The sequence below is a fragment of the Gopherus flavomarginatus genome, chromosome 15, assembly GCF_025201925.1.
Source record: "Gopherus flavomarginatus isolate rGopFla2 chromosome 15, rGopFla2.mat.asm, whole genome shotgun sequence".
NCBI lineage: Eukaryota > Metazoa > Chordata > Testudines > Testudinidae > Gopherus > Gopherus flavomarginatus.
Window position 1 is genome coordinate 3,527,390 of NC_066631.1, and position 20,556 is coordinate 3,547,945.

Consider the following 20,556-nt stretch of genomic DNA (forward strand, 5'->3'; position numbering starts at 1 on the left):
CATAGAGGGAGTGAAGGGTGGCAAGGAGGAAGAAAGTTTTTTTTGGGGGTAGACAGTGGTCCCCCATTCCTAATTAAAAAAAACGAGGAGTCCTTGTGGCACCTTAGAGACTAATAAATTTATTTGGGCATAAGCTTTCGTGGGCTAGAACCCACTTCATCAGATGTACGAAGTAAAAGATACAGGGGCAGGTATGAATACATGAAAGGATGGGGGTGCTTTACCAAGTGTTAGGTCAGTCTAATGAGATCAATTAATTAACAGCAAGGGAGGAGAAATAACTTTTGAAGTGGTAAGAGAGAGGCCAGTTACAGACAGTTGACAAGAAAGTGTGAGTAACAGATGGGAGACACTTCATGCATCTGATGAAGTGGGTTCTAGCCCACAAAAGCTTATGCCCAAATAAATTTGCTAGTCTCTAAGATGCCACTCCTCGGGTTTTTTGCTGATACAGACTAACATGGCTACCACTGAAACCTGGCATCATTCCTAATTAAGATAATCCCTGGAGAATTAGGTGGGGCAAGGCCCTCGGACACACTGGGGAGTTACTGCCCTGCCCTGACTACCCTAAATTGCCCAGGCTTTGGCTTCAGTCCCGGGTGGTGGGGCTAAGGGCCCCAGGCTTTAGCCCCATGCAGTGAGGCTTTGGCTGTCTGCCCTGAGCCACAGCAAGTCTAACACTAGCCCTGCTTGGAGGACCCCCTGAAACCTGCTCGGGGGCCCCGGACCCCTGATTGAGAACCACTGCTCTAAACCAGGCCTGGACAGGGAATACACAGCAACAGCCAGAGAAAGCTGCTATAAAGTCAGCGTAGCTCCATTAACCTCCGTGGAACTCGCTGGCTGAGATATAACCCAAGGGGTTAGATTTGTTCGTATATTCTTGAGAGCTGGTTTCTTTCACACAGCATCTCTCTGCTCTGCAATCAGAGATAAGAGAGGACTTTATCTTTCTCAGGATTCATCTTTTCAGTGAGTTTCAAAATTCCACAAAAGGAGAAAATAAGCAGTATTGGGACAATTGGCCTCAGTTAGGAGGTGAACTGTAGTCAGTGAGGAACTCACCTGACAAGGCAATGTAGGGCTGCTGACGGACCAGCTCACTTACTGAACCTAAGCTGCCATGTTTTCCATGTTGCACAATCAAACTCAGAATATGTACCAATTTTAGACAGTTGTCAATTTCATTATAACTCACTCCCCTTAACTCTGACCCATGACTCTTTCTTGTGTGTGTTGGAGGGGGCTTGTTTTCATCCTAATGTTGTTTCAAAGCTGTTTAATGTTAATATATGATGCAACTAAGGTGTGAATTTTTAACACTGAGGGTATTTAACCACTGAACAATTTACCAGGGGTTGTGGTGAAGTCTCCATCACTGGGAATTGTTAAATCAAGACTGAGACTTTTCTAAAAGATCTGCTCTGGTTCAAACAGGAATTATTTTGGGGAAGTTCTATGGCCTGTGTCATACGCGAGGTCAAACTAGATGAGCACAGTGGTGCCTTCTGGCTTTGGAATCTATGAGTCTGTGAAATATAGGGCATGATCCTGCAATAATCCATGTGTGAGCAAACCTCTGCAACTCTGGGAGCCCCTTGGCTTTAGTGGGGCTGTACACGGGCTCATGGGGTTGCCAGATCTCATTATTTTATTGCCAGTCTCATGATATTGGGTGTTTTTTTCTGGAAATCTGCCGCTCCCAGAGTCAGGTGATGGGGAGACTCAGCTTTCTTGTTTAAAGTGGTACTTTTCTAGCACAGGAGCAGGGGGTGGGGCTAGATGACCTCCTGAGACCTTTTCCAACCAACCCTAATCTTCTATGATTCTATGATAGGAGAGCTGGGGACATAGCACTGTCAGTTGACGGGATCCGGCTATGGAACGAACTTCTGGAGATCAGGCAAATCCGGAGTCTGACCATTTTTAGAAAAAGCCTCAAATCCTTCTTTTTTTGAAGAGACCTTTCCACCTTAAGAATGAAACTCACAACATTGACCCCCTTCCTATCCAATAACCCGCCACCACTGGCCCTCTCACCAAGCATCCCCAGGATCGGAACAGTCTCTAGGAGGAACCCCGCGCCGTGCCAGACCCCAAGGGGGCTCACTTATCCTCACTGTCTACTTTGACTGAACCTCTGGGACTCAGCACATCAGGAGCTCTGTTCAGCAAGTCCAACTGAGAAAGAGACTTGTCCACTCTGCAGGGATTAATGCACCTCACTAAACGTTTGCAATGACAGCACTGTCACAACAGGCGGGTTTATTACTCAGCTGGAACCCAACCTAGGCAGTCCTTAGATTAGCACAGCCCAGCCCAGGCCAATTAGCGCAGAGCTGCAGTGAACCCCATTGGTCAAGCTCTGTGTCCCTCTCGGTCTGATCTCTGTCAGGTCCCAGGCAAGAGAGCCCCACCTCCCTCCAGCAGCTCTCTCTTATCCCCCTACCTCATGCCTTCCCAGGCCTTTGTTCTTGAGCTGGGGTCTTTGCTCAGCTTCCCTGTGGAGAGGTGGGGAACACTTCAATCTCCTTGCTCAATTACAGACCTAAAAGTCACAATTCTTCAACAAAAAAATTTCAAAAACAGACTCCAACGAGAAACTGCAGAACTGGAATTAATTTGCAGACTGGACACCATTAAATTAGGCTTGAATAAGGACTGGGAGTGGATGAGTCATTACACAAAGTAAAAACTATTTCCCCATGCTAATTTTTCCCCTACTGTTACTCACACCTTCTTGTCAACTCTTTGAAATGGGCCATGCTTATTATCACTACAAAAGTTTTTTTTTCTGCTGCTGCTAATAGCCCACCTTAATTGATTAGTCGCATTACAGTTGGTATGGCAACACCCATTTTTCCATGTTCTCTGTGTATATCTATCTATCTATCTATCTTCCTACTGGATTTTCTACTCCCTGCACGAAAGCTTATGCCCAAATAAATGTGTTAGTACTCCTGTTCTTTTTGCTGATACAGACTAACACGGCTGCTACTCTGAACCTTTCTCTCTGGTGTGGCACCTAAAACATGCAGCTTCTACAAGGAGCGGTACACCATCCTTGGCAGTGACCCCACCTGCACCACCAAGAGCCCCACAAGGAGGTCCAGTTTGAGGAGGACGTGCAACAGGCTCATCCGGTGTCATGATGACTCCGGAGGGGTCTAGCTAGTCCCAGCAGTCCAGCTCTGGTGTGCCTCAAGCAGGAGCGGTACTCATTTTTCTTTGATAATGCAAGATTTACATGAGGCAGAGGTGGGGTTTTTTTTTGTTACGTGGTGCACATGGGAGAAGAGATTGAAATTAACACTAGGTACTATCTGAATCTCTTTCACATTCCCCTGTGCAGTTACGCAGTGGGAGCTCTGCAGAAGAGTCTGTTAATGTACACCGGGATCTCCTGACACACACCCCGACTCCCTGCATCTACGTCGATCTTACTACCTCTCCAGTAGTCAGCGCTGTATGACCCAATGGACAAAGTCCCTCAAATCCACCTCCCTGGATGGGGTAGCGTGACCCAGTGGCCAGAGTCCCTATAGTGCACTCCTAAGGCAGCGGGGCCCAATAGCCAGAGTCCCTCTGCACCCTCTTACCCTGGTGAGATAGCACAGCCTAGTGACTGGAGTCCCTATAGTGCGCTCCTAAGGCAGCAGAGACCAATGCCCAGAGTCCCTCTACACCCTCTTCCCCTAGTGGGATAGTGCAGCCTAATGGCTGGAGGCTCTATAGTGGCAGAGTCTCTCAGTCCCAGTGCGGGGCCAATCCACCCCGTCACACACCCTCCCCCTTAGAACAGTGGTAGGAGTTTCCACTGCCTCGTCCTCTTCTTCTCCCATCTCGGAGAAAAAGTCCGCATTTCCCTGGACTTTACCTGGCCTGTGCCACACTTGAAAGGAATAGGGCTGGAGGCACAAATAATTCAGTCATTCGTTTCTTTCACGCTGTTGATCCAGCGGAGGGGTGTGTGATCAGTCACTAAGAAGAAGTGGTTCCCCAGCAAGTAGCCCCGCAGTGTGTCGACTGACCACTTAACCGCGAGGGCCTATGGTAGAGTAGTGTGTCTCGCGTGGAAAGAGTTTCTGGCTGAGGTACAAAATGTGGTGGTCTTCCCCCTCGATCTCTTCCGACAGCACAGCTCCTATACCCACTCCGGACGAGTCCGTCTGGAGAATGAAGGGCTTCATAAAGTCGGGTTGAGTTTACACAGGCTCCCAGGTCAGTTGTTCTCGGAGTGCGTGAAAAGCATATTCACATTCCGCTGTCCATCGGACCTTCTGGGGCTGTGTTTTCTTTGTTAGGTCTGTCAAGGGGGCAGCCAGCATCGAGAAATTAGGGACAAACCGCTGACAATACCCTGCCAACCCTAAGAACCATCGCACCTGTTTTTTGGATTTAGGGATGGGGTAGTCCCTCAAAGCCCGTACCTCATCTACCATGGGGCGTAATTTCCCTCGTCCTACCATATAGCCTAAATAAGTCACTTCCTGCTGTCCTAAATGGCACTTGGATGGATTTGCTGTGAGGCCTGCGGTGCCCAGGGCTTGTAGTACCTTGGTTAGGTCCTGAATATGGTCTCCCCCAGCTGGAGCTCTAAACGACAATGTCGTCAATGTGTGCTGCAGCATACAAACCGTGGGGACTCAGGACCTGGTTTACGAGTTGCTGGAATGTAGCCGCAGCACCATGTAACCCAAAGGGTATCACTGTAAATTGGAAAAGGCCGAATGGCGTGGGGAAGGCTGTCTTCACTCGGGAGGTAGGTGTCAGGGGATCTGCCAGTACCCTTTGGTTAAATCCAGTGTGGAGATAAATTCTGCCTCTCCTAGTCTCTCCAGTAACTCGTCCACCCAAGGCATGGGACAGGCATCAAAGCAAGAGATGGCGTTCACTTTGCAAAAGTTGATGCAAAACCTCACCGAACCATATGGCTTGGGCACCAGCACTATGGGACTTCTCCACTCACTTTTTGATTCTGCTACCACCCCCAGGGGTTAACATCAATTCCACTCCTTCTGCACAGTCTCATACATTTTCTTAGGGAGCGGGCAGCAGTTCTCTCTCGCCTTTTGGCCGGGGATAGTGGCGATGTGGTGGCTGGTCACCGTCATCTTCCCTGGTTGAGCGGACGGTACTGTAGGGAATGCGGCTACCACCTGCTGTATCTGTTCTTCCTGTGTAGGGTTGAGCTCCTGACCAATGTCTACCATGCCTGGTTCCTCATACTCGCCGGCTAAGGGCCCTAGTTTGGGCTCTGTGGGGCATGAGGAGATCATAAAACCCTCGCGGTCCTTCCACGCCTTCAGCAGGTTCACATGGTATACTTGGGTGTTCCTTTGTCGTCCAGATAGCTGGATTTCATAATCAACGGGCCCTACTTGCCAAACCAGCTTGAACGGCCCCTGCCACTTGGCTAATAATTTAGACTCAGAGGAGGCAGTAACAGCAGATTAGGTAATATGGTAATAATTGGAGATATACCAATCTCCTAGAACTGGAAGGGATCTTCAAAGGTCATTGAGTCCAGCCCCCTGCCTTCACTAGCAGGACCAAGTACTGATTTTGCCCCAGATCCCTAGGTGGCCCTCTCAAGGACTGAACTCACAACCCTGGGTTTAGCAGGCCAATGCTCAAACCACTGAGCTATCCCTCCCCCTGATTATTATTTGTCCCTCAGTTATACTGGATCTCCTGGTTACGTTGTGTTTGTAATAGGTTCTCTCTGGCTCGGGTGCTCAGTTCCTGAAGCCATTCCCTCAGATGGAGGATATACTGAACCTAACCTTTGACCTGGATCTCCTGCTTCTCCCAGGTTTCTTTCAAGAGGTCCAAAATCCCCCAGGGGTGTCTCCTGTAGAGGAGCTCGAATGAGGAGAACCCAGTGGAAGCTTGTGGTACTTCATGTATGGCACAGAGGAGTGCTGGCAGGTTCTTGTCCCTCTGGAGAGGGTCGTCCCCCATGAACTTCCGCAGCATCACCTTCAAGGTCCCATTAAAGCATTCTACCAATCAATCCGTCTGGGGATGGTAGATGGAGGTATAAAAGGCCCAGATGTTCAGCAGTCTGCAGTGCTCTGCCATCAGCTTAGAGGTCACATTAGTCCCCTGGTCTGTCAATATCTCTCGTGGCAATCTCACCCGGGAAAATATCTGTAATAGCTCATTGGTGATAACGAGGGTCGTAGTTGTTCGTAAGGGTACTGCTTCAGGATACCCAGTCGCATAGTCTACTATGACCAGGATGTACCTATGTCCTGAGCTACTTTTCTCCAGGGGCCCCACCAGGTCGAGGCCAATCCATTTGAAAGGAATGTCAATCACTGGCAAAGGCACCAGGAGGGCCCTGGGTACCCCCTTCAGGATGGCCTTCTGGCACTCCGGGCAAGAGGCACAGTAATCCCAGACCTCCTGGTGTATGCCTGGCCAGAAAAACCATTGGGCTACTCTTAGGAAGGTCTTTTCTCGCCCCAAATGCCCTGCTCAGGGGACCGCCAGGTGGAGCAGTCCTCTTTGGAACCTTCGGGGAACCAACAATTGGTGCACCTTGGCTCATGTCTCTGGCTCCTGGGCCACTCGATAAAATAAGTTTTTGTGGATCTCAAAATGGGGGCCTTGGGGCCAATATTGCCGAGGATGGACCTCTTCATCCTGGCTGACCGCTTGCTCCCAGGCTTGACTAAGGTTGGGGTCCCCACTCTGTTCCTCTGGGAAATCTCCCTCAACATCCAGCCACCTCGTCTCTTCCCCTGCCAGACCATCAGTCGGGGCTTGGCTCTCTTTGGTTACTTCGGGCCCCCTCGATGTCCCTTCCAAGGGGTCTTGTGGCCCGGGTTGACCCAACAAACCCTGCCTCCCATAGAGGGTTCTCTTCCTCTTCTCAGGCTGCCCGCTCCACCCTGGTATAAGACCGGCGAAACCCGTCCAGTCACGGCTCAACGCCATAGGGTACACTAATCTGGGGCCACCCCCACCAAGCAATGTGCCTCCTGTTGGGCAACCTCTAGTTGCACCCAGACAGTGGAGTACAACTTCATGTCACCGTGTATACATTGTGACTGTATTGGGGCTCTGGTGGGAAGGGAGTCCCCTACCAGTCCCGTGCGAATGATGGTCTGGCTGCACCCCGAGTCTACCAGTGCTAAGGTTGGGGTTCCCTCCACTCGCACCAGGATCACCAGCTTCGAAGGCTCGTTGGTCTGCCATCAGGACCTGTCCATAATTACAGTCCATGCAGGGGCACTCTCTCCTGGAGTGCCCCTTTGTCCACACTGGTAGCATCTATCGCAATTCCCCTCCTCCAATAGGGTGCCTTCTAGTAGGCTTGACTCCCCAGACGGTTCTTCTTGGTCCCGGCACAAACATGCCCCCGAAGGGCCCTGGGTCTTGGGGTTTGTTGGAGACCCCGACTGCCGAGAGGGCAAACTGGGACCTCCCCCGCTGGCCTTAGGCACCACTCCTTCTGGGTGCCGGTCACCCCTCCCAAAGTCCTTGTCTCCAGAACCACTCGCTCTTCCATCTCTGCCATCAGTGAGAGACATAGCCTCTGCGAGGGTCTTTGGCCGGTGTCGCTTCACCCACTCCTTCCCCCCAGTGGGCAGGATCTGGAGGAACTCCTCCAGCACCACAGCCTCGGCCACCTGGCAACTAGAACGGCCGTCAGGCTCCAGCCACCTCCAAAGGAGGTTGCGGATCTTCTGGGCTACTGGGCCTGGCTCCTGTTGGATATTTCTCTCAATGCAACCTCTGCCGGTACGTCTCCAGACTGGTGTGTGTCTAGTCTAGGATGGTGGCCTTAACCTTTACCTCATCACCCCTTTGATTCGGGGGGGGGAGTGGCAAGGTTAACCCCACCTCCCTGCGTCTACATCAGTCTTACTACCTCCCCGGTAGTCAGGGCTGTATGGCCCAATGGCCAGAGTCCCTCAAATCTGCCTCCTCGGATGGGGTAGCGCAGCTCAGTGGCCAGAGTCCCTATAGTGCGCTCCTAAAGCAGTTTGGCCCAATGGCCCGAGTCCCTCTACACTCTCTTTGCCCGGTGGGATAGCGCGGCCTAGCGGCCAGAGTCTGTATAGTGCGCTCCTAAGGCAGTGTGGCCTAATGGCCAGTGTCTCTAAATTTTTCTCCCCTTGGGGGATAGCGTAGCCCAGAAGCTGGAGTTTGTCTACCACCTTTGGGGCGAGAGAGAGGGGTCGGTGAAGTATGTCCTCCCCCAAAAGGGGGGGAGTTACAGACCCCCAGTAGGGGAGCCCAGGTCCACCCGCCTTCACCAGGCTCTGACCCAGGGCCCTGTCAGTGACGGCGTGATCCGCCACGGGTCAGCAGGGAATCCTACCGCAACACGCTGCCCTCAGAGGGGTGGGAGATACCATTTGTCATAAACAGATAGTTAAGGGTTAATAGAACAGAAGTACTTCATGTCTCTTTTGCCTGTAAAGGGTTAATAAGATCAGTAAGCCTGGCTGTCACCTGACCAGAGGACCAATTGGGGACAGGACACTTTCAAATCTTGAGGGAGGGAAGTTTGTGTGTGTGCTGTTAGTTTTGGTTGTTGCTCTCTCTGGGTTCTGACAGCGACCAGACGTGCAACCAGGTTTCTCTCCAAACTCTCTGATACAGGCTCTTATGTGCTCAGAATAGTGAGTACTAGGTAGATAAGGTGAGTTAGGCTTATGTTTGTTTTATTTGCAAATGTGTATTTGGCTGGAAGGAGTTCAAATTTGTATTTTGCTGAAAGGATTTTAATTTGTACTTGTATACTTAGGCTGGGAGGGTATTCCCAGTGTCTATAGCTGAAAGACCCTGTAACATATTCCATCTTAAATTTACAAAGATAATTTTTACTGTTTTTTCTTTCTTTAATTAAAAGCTTTTCTTGTTTAAGAACCGGATTTTTTTTTTTCTGGTGTGAGATCTCAGGGGACGGGGTCTGGATTCACCAGGAAATTGGTGGGGAGAAAGGAGGGAAGGGGGAGAGAAAGGTTAATTTCTCTCTGTGTTAGGATTACTTTCTCTCTCAGGGAGTGCGAGAGAGAAGGAGGGGGGAAGGTGAATTTTCCTCTCTGTTTTAAGATTCAAGGAGTTTGAATCACAGTGATCTTCCAGGGTAACCCAGGGAGGGGAAGCCTGGGAGAGGCAACGGTGAGGAAAAGGGTTTACTCTCCTTGTGTTAAGATCCAGAGGGTCTGGGTCTTGGGGGTCCCCGGGCAAGGTTTTGGGGGGACCAGAGTGTACCAGGCACTGGAATTCCTGTTTGGTGGCAGTGCTACAAGTACTAAGCTGGTAATTGAGCTTAGAGGAATTCATGCTGGTACCCCATCTTTTGGACACTAAGGTTCAGAGTGGGGAATTATACCATGACACCATTCCCTTCCCTTCCCTGGGTCACTTCCTACTAGTCCTCCAAACGTAGCAGTCCTTGTGGCATCAGGGTCTCCAGGTTCCTCAGTACCCGATGCTCCCTGGGGTTCCCACGGCTGCCAGTCTCGGGGCTGCTTCCTGGCTCCTCAGCTCCCTCCTGTAAGGGTCGCAACTGCTCCTGGGCTGGACCTTCCGCTGGGTGTCCTCCTTCTCCAGCCGCCAGCCCTGACTGAGTGGTTCCGCAGGCTTTTATGCTTGACTCCTGGTTGGAGCATGCCCAGCAGAGCCTCAGGGGCATGGCTTCCTCTGCCAGCAGGGAAGGGTTAACTCTCTCCGTCCCAGTTTGGGGCCAGTCCACCCCATCACACTTGTGCAGGAACCAAGCAGCACCCAGGCGAGCAGCATGCAGACCTGGTCTGAAGCCGCACATGTGCAGGAGATGCTCCCTTGCATCTTTCGTTATCCTCAGTAGTGTGATCTCAACTTTGATCCCTGCCTATGGAAAATGGTGCCAGTATTCAGAATATGTCCCCAGGTGCTTGTACTGATCCCCTTCTGAAACCATCCAGACCCTGTCTCAACTTGCACCCCCACCCCCGCCCAGGCTGCACTCACAATGTTTAGTGCTCTGGCTGGGCTGCATGCTGGCCAAAGGAAAGCGAGAAAGAGGCGTATGTAACTTTTATGATTCAATATTGAGTGCACGCACAATACTGACTCTGTGCGTTGTTTCTTTTGCTTCTGCAGATGTGCCCTTGAGGGCCAGCTCCTACGCACTGACGGAGCGCCTCCGTTAGATAAGGAGGTGAACGAGGAGCAGTGAGGACGACATTTTTCAGGAATTTCTGCAATTGTCAGATCAGGCTGATAGTGATCACAGGGCATGGAGAGAGACAATAAACTACAAGTGGATAGCCAGGAGAGGAGACAGGGCCAGGAGCAGATAATAAAGCTCATGGAGGACCAAACAGAGACGCCGAGATCCCTGACTGTGCTGCAGGCGGAACATATGCGTGTTCGACCCCCCACCCCCCTACAGAACTGCGTTCCTTGCCCTCCTCAAAATCCCCATACACATTTCTCTCACATCCCCAGCCTCTTGCAGTACCCTTGCACTCCACCCCAGGGATATTTATTGTTTAATAAAAATTGAGTTTTACGAAGACAGTGATTCTTTATTGGTGACCTACACAGGGTAGTTGCAACAGAAAGTCAAACGCAGTGGCAGACTATCTGGCTTAATTCATTACAGAAAGACACATTACTGGGGCTCATTGTCAAAATGCTGCTTCAAAGCCTCCTTGACTAAAATAGCCCCCCTGATAGCCCTAGTGTCTAGCTGCTCAAAATCAGCCACCACACAATCTGCCTCCACGCTCCACCCCTGGGGAAATTTTGCCTTTGGCTTCACAAATGTTACGCAGAGCACAGCAGGCTGCTATGACCATGAGAGGTCTAACCTGCCAAAAAGGCAGTGACCCTTTAATCTGCCGAACACACATTCCATGGGCATTCTGCACCTGCTCAGACTATTGTTGAAGTGCTCCCTGTAAGGTGTCATGGGCCATGGGAGTAAGGGTAGGCTGGGTAACCCAGGATCACTATAGGCATTTCAACATCCCCCATTGGAATCCTTTGCTCTGGGAAGAAAGTCCCTGCGTGTAGCTTTCTGTACAGGCCAGTATTCCTGAAGATGTGTGCAACATGCACCTTCCCTGACTATCCCGCATTGATGTCTGTGAAACGACCCGGGTGATCCACAAGCACCTGCAATGCCATAAAGAGGTACCCCTTTCTGTTGATGTACTGTCACAAGATGGTCTGGGGTCAAAGTTGGGCTATTGCCCTGCTGCAGTTAGGGAATTCCATTGCTGCAAAGCCATCCCCTCTTTCACACATATTTCCAAGAGTCATGGTTCTTCGTAGCAGGAGGCGATTAATGTCCCCGCACGCTTGTGAGAACGCAACCCCCACGGTGGACTTCCCAACTCCAAACTGATTCGCAACTGACCGGTAGCACTCTGGAGTTGCCAGCTTCCACACGGTGATCCCCACTCATTTTTCCACTGTTGGAGCAGCTCTCATTTTGGTTTCCTTGTGCCAGGGATGCGGGTGAGAGCTCCGCACACAGTTCAAGGAAGTGGCTTTGCACATATGAAAGTTCTGCAGCTACTGCTCATCATCCCAGACCTGCATCACAATATGATCCTACCACTCGGTGCTTGTTTCCCGAGCCCAGTAGCAACAGTTTGCTGTGTGCAGCTGCTCTGTGAATGCCAACATCAATCTTGAATTGTTTCTTTTCATGGCACACAGCAGGGCAAGCACCATGGATTCCTGTTCAGAGTAACAGCTCATGAATTACTGCAGGATCAGCCGTGTTGTGTTCACAACACTCATGACAAAATTGGAGAGCAATGCAGGATCATGCTTTTAGGAAAAGATGGCGGGCACAAAGTTCACAGGGGCAGTTGAAAAACAGCACGAAACTGTCGGAAGTCCTTGGAATTATGGCATGGGAAAAATGCACCATGGGGATGTACTGTGATCCATTTCCAGAATGCCTAGCGGGAGAAGGTGGTGATTTGCACAGTGGGAGAGCTACCCATGGTGCACTGCTCTCTCTGTTGGTGCTAGAGCACCAACTGTGGACGCGCTCTGCCAACACAAGGAGCGTTGTGTGAACATGCCCAAGCAATGTAATTACAGCGGTTTATGATCGGCGATGTAACTTAAGTCAACTTAACTGTGTAGTGTAGGCATGGCCGTAGCCTCTTAGGGCTTGTTTACTCTTAAAATGCTACTGAAGCACAGCTGCACTGCTGTAGCACTTCACTGTAGACACTCCCTATGGAGGAAGGAGGGATTCTCCCATTGGCGTAGGTAATCCACCTCCCAAGAGCCGGTAGTTAAGTCAAAGGAAGAATTCTTCCATCATAGAATATTAGGGTTGGAAGGGACCTCAGGAGGTATCTAGTCCAACCTCTGCTCAAAGCAGGACGAATCCCCAACTAAATCATCCCAGCCAGGGCTTTGTCACTGTCTACACAGGAACTTAGGTTGGCTTAACTATGTTGCACAGGGGTGTGGATTTTTCTCACTCCATAGCAACATAGTTTCTCCTGTAGACCAGGCTTTAGCATGCTGTGAGAACAAACAGTCCTCCGCAACACCCTGCCAGGTAGCCATGGAAAATATAGGGGAAATCAAGGCACACACCGGGGGTCATAAAAATATTACAGAAGATTCCTACTTTATCACCCCCCCTTCTACCCAATAAATCCCCAACACTGACCCTCCTTTCTGCCCTCAAACCCCAATACCGATATTCCTTTCTAACAAGCCCCTACCAATGAACCAACAAAAACTTTGTGAAACAAGTCAACCTAACACACCCAAACCCTACCGCAAGCAGAGTTGTAATCCCATAAAGGGAGAAGGGCCAGAGAGAACACAAAGTCCACTAGGGACTTGGCTATTGCTATGGAGTTTATGAGGAAAATGTTCAGATACTATGGTGATGGGCCGCAGGATAAAATCCTAAAGGTTTGTCTGCACTGTGGGGACTGCAGCAGTATAGCTACACTGCACTAAGCCCCTAGTGTAGACGCAGCCTATAGTGAGAGAAGTGGTTTTCCAGGGTGGTAGGAATACTGCCTCCTTGGTCTACACTACGCGTTTAAACCGAATTTAACAGTGTTAAACCGATTTAACCCTGCACTCATCCACACAACGAAGCCCTTTATATCGATATAAAGGGCTCTTTAAACCGATTTCTGTACTCCTCCCCGACGAGGGGAGTAGCGCTGAAATTGGTATTGCCATGTTGGATTAGGGTTAGTGTGGCCGCAATTCGACAGTATTGGCCTCCAGGCGGTATCCCACAGTGCACCATTGTGACCGCTCTGGAAAGCGATCTGAACTTGGATGCAGTGGCCAGGTAGACAGGAAAAGCCCTGTGAACTTTTGAATTGCATTTCCTGTTTGCCCAGCGCGGAGCTCTGATCAGCACGGGTGGTGATGCAGTCCCAAATCCAAAAAGAGCTCCAGCATGGACCGTGCGGGAGATACTGGATCTGATCGCTGTGTTGGGAGACAAATCTGTTCTATCAGAGCTTCGTTACAGAAGATGAAATGACAAAGCATTTGAAAAAATCTTCAGGCTATGATAGACAGAGGCCACAGCAGGGACTCAGCACAGTGCTGCATGACAAGCATAACGGAAAGCCAAAGAATCAAATGGACGCTCATGGAGGGAGGGAGGGGGGACTGAGGACTCCAGCTATCCCACAGTCTCCGCAGTCTCCGAAAAGCATTTGCATTCTTGGCTGAGCGCCCAATGCCTGAAGTGTCAAAAACATTTTCCTGGGTGTTTCAGGGTGTATGTATTCAATTTACACCCTTCTCCCCCCACCCCAAAAGAAAAAGGGAAAAAATCGTTTCTCGCCTTTTTTCAATGTCACCCTATGTCTACTGCATGGTGCTGGTAGACGGGGTGCTGCAGCGCTGAACACCAGCATCCCCTTCCCAGTGGCAGATGGTGCAAAATGACTGGTATCCATCATCATCAGCAGCCCGTGAATGCTCCTGGCTGGCCTCAGTGAGGTCGGCCGGGGGCGCCTGGGTAAAAATTAGGAATGACTTCCGGTCATTCCCAGCAGACAGTACAGAAGGTTTGGTATCTGTCCTCATCATAGCAGCTGGAGGCTGAGCTCCATCAGCCCCTCCCCTTTCATGTCTAAAGAAGATTCTGTACTCCCTGGACTATCATAGCAGCTGGAGGCTGCCTCCCCCTCATTTTATCTCACTAAAAACTCAGTGTTTCTTATTTCTGCATTCTTTATTACTTCATCACACAAATGGGGGGACACTGCCACGGTAGCCCAGGAGGGGTGAGGGAGGAAAGAAGCAATGGGTGGGGTTGTTGCAGGGGCACACCCTCCCCCCCCCCCCAGAATGGCATGCAGCTCATCATTTCTGTGGGATGTCTGGGGCTCTGACCCGGAGCAGCTGTGCTCTCTGGTTCTCTAGTACACTTGCCCCATATTCTAGGCAGGACTGACTCTATTTTTAGACAAAACATAAAGAAGGGAATGACCTGGGGAGTCATTCCCATTTTTGTCCATGCGCCCGTGGCCAACCTCAGCGAGGCCAGCCAGAAGCACCCATGACAGCAGCAGACAGTACAAAAGGATTGATAACCGTCATCGCCAATTTCCAAATGCAAACGGTGCAAAATGACTGATAACCATCATCTCATCGCCAATTTACAATGGCAAACGGTGCAATAGGGATGGTAAATGTCTCTGCTACCTTGCAAAGGCAAATGAATGCTGCTGTGTAGCACTGCAATACCGTGTCTGTCAGCAGCATCCAGTACACATACGGCAACAGTGACAAAAGGCAAAACAGGATCCATGGTTGCCGTGCTATGGCGTCTGCCAGAGCAATCCAGGGAAAAAGGGCGCGGAATGATTGTCTGCCGTTGCTTTCATGGAGGAAGGACTGAGTGACAACATTTACCCAGAATCACCCGCAACACTGTCTTTGCACCATCATGCATTGGGATCTCAACCCAGAATTCCAATGGGCAGGGGAGACTGCGGGAACTATGGGATAGCTATGGGATAGCTACCCACAGTGCAACACTCCGGAAATCGACAGTAGCCTCGGTACATGGACGCACACAGCCGAATTAATATGCTTCGTGTGGCCGCGTGCACTCGACTTTATACAATCTGTTTTACAAAACTGGTTTCTGTAAAATCGGAATAATCCCGCAGTGTAGACATACCCCCTGAGTGGTGGTAGCATTCTTCTGTCAACCCGGCTGTGGCTACACTGAGGGTTGAGTTGGCATAGCTGCATCACTTGGGATTTCACACCTCTGAGCAACATAGCTAGGGGCTCTTCTATACTTGAAATGCTACAGTGACAGTGCTACAGCACCTCAGTCTAGACACTACCTATGCCGACAGAAGAGCATCTCCCTTTGGCATAGGGAATCCACCTTCCCGAGAGGCAGTACCAAGATCGATGGAATTCACCTGTCCTAGCTCTGTGTGCATGGGACTCAGGGCAGCTTACCTACAGAGCTCTTGTGGATTTTTCACACCTCTGAGCAACAGAGCTGAGTGGACCTGATTTTCTAGTGCTGACCACCCTGTGTCAATCTTAAGTGTAGACCAGGCCTCAGATAGACAGGTAGGTTTTGTTAATGTCACTGCGCTAATTCTCTTCTCACACTAGTTTCGCTGCATAGCCCCTGGCTCCTCATTGCCATGCCCCTTAACCAGGTATCTAGAACCATGCAAACTGTGGGTGTGCAGCACAATATGGTCAGCTCCAAGCTTCCAAGAATCATGAGAACAGGCAAACAACCTCTCTTACATTTGCTGGGCTGGTTCTAAGCTGGTTTTTGCATCTGAGCTGCTAAGTTGTGCTGTCACTATGTTGACAAGCTTTTTTCCACTACATAAAGGATATAAACTAATTTTTCTTTTCAAATGAAAGTGTCTTCTCACATGACTTCAGAAGCTGGGGCTTGAAGACCTCCGCCCCCCAAAAAATCCAAAAACATTAAGTATTATGAGCATTGACAAAATCAAAATTGCTCCCAAACCTAAATGATGGTTTCTGTACCCAATCTGCTGACTTCCCACTGGTGTTAACACCCACTAGGAAATGGAGAATCAGGCAGGGATGTAGCTCCAGATTTACGTGAGTGTAAACAAGAGGAGAATAAGTCCACTGTTGGTTAGCAGCCTAAGAGCTGGGCTACACTAGACAATTAGTGAAAATTCCACACCCTCGAGTGACAGTTAAGCTGACCTAAGTCCCTGTGCAGATAGCGCTAGGTTGACGGAAGAATTCTTCCATTGATCTAGCTACCTCCTCTTGGGAAGGTGGATTTACTATTGTGACAGGAGAACCCCTCCTGTTGGTGTCGGTAGTGTCTACACTGAAGCAGTGCAGTTGTGTCACTGTAGCCTTTCAAGTGTATAGCTGGAGAGTTATGATCTAGGAGCATGTTTACCCTGATTTACACGGGAATGAATGGCCACGCAAAGGACAGGCAGGGGACAATCAGACCTGTAGATTTTGGAATACAAAGAATAGTCAGTGCAATTGATAGTGAGATACAGACTAGGGAGCTTGCCCATTCTCCTACCAGAGACACCCCTAGTCCTAAACTGCTGCTTCAGAAACAGGCGAGATCATTTGAGGAGTTAGCACACAGACCTAGCTGGGCTTTAATCAGTGCAGAAACTGCTTGGTGAAAAGTGCTCTTGCACTGAAGACCTAATTTACCCCAATGGAACTGCATCACCTCTATGCCGCAGTGGCCTTGAGACTTCATGCCAAAATCCAGGTCAGGAGTTTCTCCAGCTGAGTTATGAAAAAAGAGCTCAACAATGGAAAGTGTCAGGATGCTCCACTTCAGGGTATATGGAGAAATGTGAATAGTGCATATAATCAAAGAGGCTGATAAAGGAGGTGCTGTTGTCATCATGAACAGGTCTGACTACCAAAAGGAGGCCACCAAACAACTCTCCAATACCAAATTCTACAGGCCACTTCCCTCAGATCCCACTGAGAAATACACTAAGAAACTGCACGATCTACCCAGGACACTCCCTACACTAGCATCGGAACAAATCAACATACCCTTAGAGCCCCGACCAGGGTTATTCTATCTACTACCCAAGATCCACAAACCCGGAAATCCTGGACACCCCATCATCTCGGCCATTGGCACTCTCACTGAAGGACTGTCTGGATATGTGGACTCTCTACTCAGACCCTATGCCACTAGCACTCCCAGCTATCTCCGTGACACCACTGATTTCCTGAGGAAACTACAATGCATTGGTGACCTTCCAGAAAACACCATCCTAGCCACCATGTATGTAGAGGCTCTCTACACAAATATCCCACACACAGATGGAATACAAGCTGTTAGGAATAACTGGTTGCTGAGCTCTGTGCCTTTATTCTCACATACAACTATTTAAATTTTGATGACAATATATATCTCCAGATCAGTGGCACCGCTATGGGCACCCGCATGGCCCCACAATATGCCAACATTTTTATGGCTGACCTGGAACAATGCTTCCTCAGCTCTCGTTTACTCACGCCCCTTCTCTACCTGCGCTACATTGATGACATCTTCATCATCTAGACCCATGGGAAGGAGACTCTGGAAAAATTCCACCACGATTTCAACAGCTTCCACCCCACCATCAGCCTCAGCCTGGACCAATCTACACAGGAGGTCCACTTTCTAGACACCACGGTGCAAATAAGTGATGGTCACATTAACATGACCTTATACCAAAAACCTACCGACTGCTATGCCTACCTTCAAGCCTCCAGCTTCCATCCCGGGCACACCACACAATCCATTGTCTACAGCCAAGCACTGAGGTACAACCGCATCTGCTCTAACCCCTCAGACAGAGACCAACACCTACAAAATCTCCTCCAAGCATTCTCAAAACTACAATACCTGCACCAGGAAATAAGGAAACAGATCAACAGAGCCAGACGTGTACCCAGAAGCCTCCTACTGCAAGACAAACCCAAGAAAGAAACCAACAGGACTCCACTGGCCATCACATGCAGTCCCCAGCTAAAACCCCTCCAACACATCATCAGGGATCTACAACCCATCCTGGACAACGATCCCACACTTTCACAGGCCTTGGGTGGCAGGCCAGTCCTCGCCCACAGACAGCCTGCCAACCTGAAGCATATTCTCACCAGTAACTGCACACCGCACCATAGTAACTCTAAATCAGAAACCAATCCATGCAACAAACCTCGATGCCAACTCTGCCCACATATCTACACCAGTCATACCATCACAGGACCTAACCAGATCAGCCACACCATCACCGGTTCATTCACCTGCATGTCCACCAATGTAATATACGCCATCATAAGCCAGCAATGCCCCTCTGCTATGTACATCCGACAAACTGGACAGTCTCTACGGAAAAGTGTAAATGGACCCAAATCAGTTATTAGGAATGGCAATATACAAAAACCTGTAGGAAAACACTTCAACTTCCCTGGCCACACAATAGCAGATCTTAAAGTGGTTATCCTGCAGCAAAAAAACTTCAGGATCAGACTTCAAAGAGAAACTGCTGAGCTTCAGTTCATCTGCAAATTTGACACCTTCAGCTCAGGATTAAACAAAGACTGTGAATGGCTTGCCAACTACAAAATCAGTTTCTCCTCCCTTGGTTTTCACACCTCAGCTGCTACAAGAGGGCCTCATCCTCCCTGATTGAGCTAACCTTGTTATCTCTAGCCTGCTTCTTGCTTGCATATATATACTTTCCCCTGGAAATTTCCACTACATGCTTCCGACGAAGTGGGTATTCACCCATAAAAGCTCATGCTCCAATACGTCTGTTAGTCTATAAGGTGCCACAGGATTCTTTGCTGCTTTTACAGATCCAGACTGACACAGCTACCCCTCTGATACCATAGTGCTGTGACATTGTATATCTCTCTGCTGCCATCCAGCCAAGGAGCACAAACACTCCATGCTTTGGACAGTCATTAATTCATACTTGCAGCCTCCCTGTGATGTAGGGCAGTCTCATTACCTCTCTTTTACATATGGGGAAACTGAGGCACAGAGCAGGGCAGTGACATGAGCAGAATGACCCAGTAGCGGTGTTGGGAACAGAACCCAAATCCCAGCCTCCCCAGACATCACTGCCTCTAGTCAGCATCATCTGCACACCAAAGATGCAGCCTGGGAGCCAAGCATTGGGCAGATGCCTGGGAAAGCAGCCCACCTCCTGCTCTGCCTCTGGGCTGGGATCTGAGGGCACTGGGGAGTGCCACTCTGTGACGTAGCACCATGCTGAAGCCTTCCTGCTGCAATCCCATTATTTATTGATCGATATCAATCAGAATAGTAACTGGATAAGTGATAACAGTAACTCGAGCTCAGGATGGAGACTGCTGGACCAGGTCATATTTTCCCTTCCCCACACCCAGCCCTGCTCCAAAGCTAGAATCTAGCAGCAGGAGGTGGTGGCTTCACATCACTGGAAGTGACACGCACCTAGAGATGGGACCAGCTGCCAGATGCAGATCTGGTTTTAGTACTCAGGGCCTTGCAGGTCAGGGTCACCCCGTCAGTAACTTGGGCCATTTTCAAAATTCAAATAGGGGTTCAAATGTCAATCTTTGGATCTGGGGGAGTGGTTCTGACCCAGGCCAAAATTAACCAAGGAACAGGAAAGCGCTAAGGAGCAAGCCCAGAATTCGAATCTGGTCATGTACCCCGTCACCTCCAGCCCATTTCCTCCTCTCCTCCCTGGGAGGCAGCCTGGGGGGTCCGTCAGGCCAAAGTGCATGAAGAGGGAGTCCTGAGCCAACAGGCTGGCTCTGCACAAGCTAACATCTGCCCCTGCTAGCCAGGAGCCCCCCACCGCCCCCCAGCACTGGGCAGCAGCTGGAGAGTGGGTCAGTTTACTCCATGGAAATGGAGTCCGGGCACCAGCCAGATGCTCTCAGGGAGGGGCGAGAGCCACGTTACACCCCAAGTCAAGCCTCTTTGGGGCCAGATCCCTCACCCAGCAGCACAGGTGCCTGAGTGGGAGCCGCACCTGAGGCGGAGCAGCACTGACCCGTGGCCCCCGCCTCAGCCCGGACCGCCGCGACCCAGCTGAGCGCCCTGCAGATGGGACATCACACAGACTAGCACGGGAACCCAACTCACACGTCCTTGGCAGGCAGGCTCCGTCCTTCCACCACCCTGAAATGCAGGGACGTGTTCCGGGCCATCCCCAGCCCAAACTTGGGTCAGTGCTCAGCGGCGGGGCTGATCGTCCCTCGGAACCATCGGCTCGGAGCCGGGGCACTCGCTCGCCTCCTCTGTCTCTCTCGCCGGGGAGGCTGGTGGGGCGCGGTGCCTTGGGGCGCCTTGCTCCTGCGTCCCTTCTGGCCTCTGATCAGAACAGCAGCTGGTCTAGAAAAAAATCAAGTCTCGCGTAGAAACGTGTCTTGCCAGTGCAACGCCAGGCTGGCAGGTGAAACCGACCAGCCAGCGCCAAAGCCGCCAGTCGCTGTGTCAGTTTCAGTGCAAAGCTCCCGTGCGGCTTCTCTGTGCAGCCCCAGCGCTCAAGCAGGCTGCCCCCTCCTCTTCCCCACGCACCAGCAGCG

General features: G+C 50.4%; 1 protein-coding gene across 1 annotated transcript in view; it reads right to left on the minus strand.

Annotated features, from left to right (window-relative positions):
- Nucleotides 1–20,556, minus strand: part of RASAL1 (RAS protein activator like 1) — a 140,497-nt gene that overhangs the window by 103,477 nt on the left and 16,464 nt on the right. Inside the window, exon 2 of the mRNA XM_050923892.1 lies at nt 20,114–20,362. Coding sequence (XP_050779849.1) covers nt 20,114–20,178 — 65 coding nt within the window. The 5' untranslated portion in view covers nt 20,179–20,362. The remainder of the gene's footprint in view (nt 1–20,113; nt 20,363–20,556) is intronic.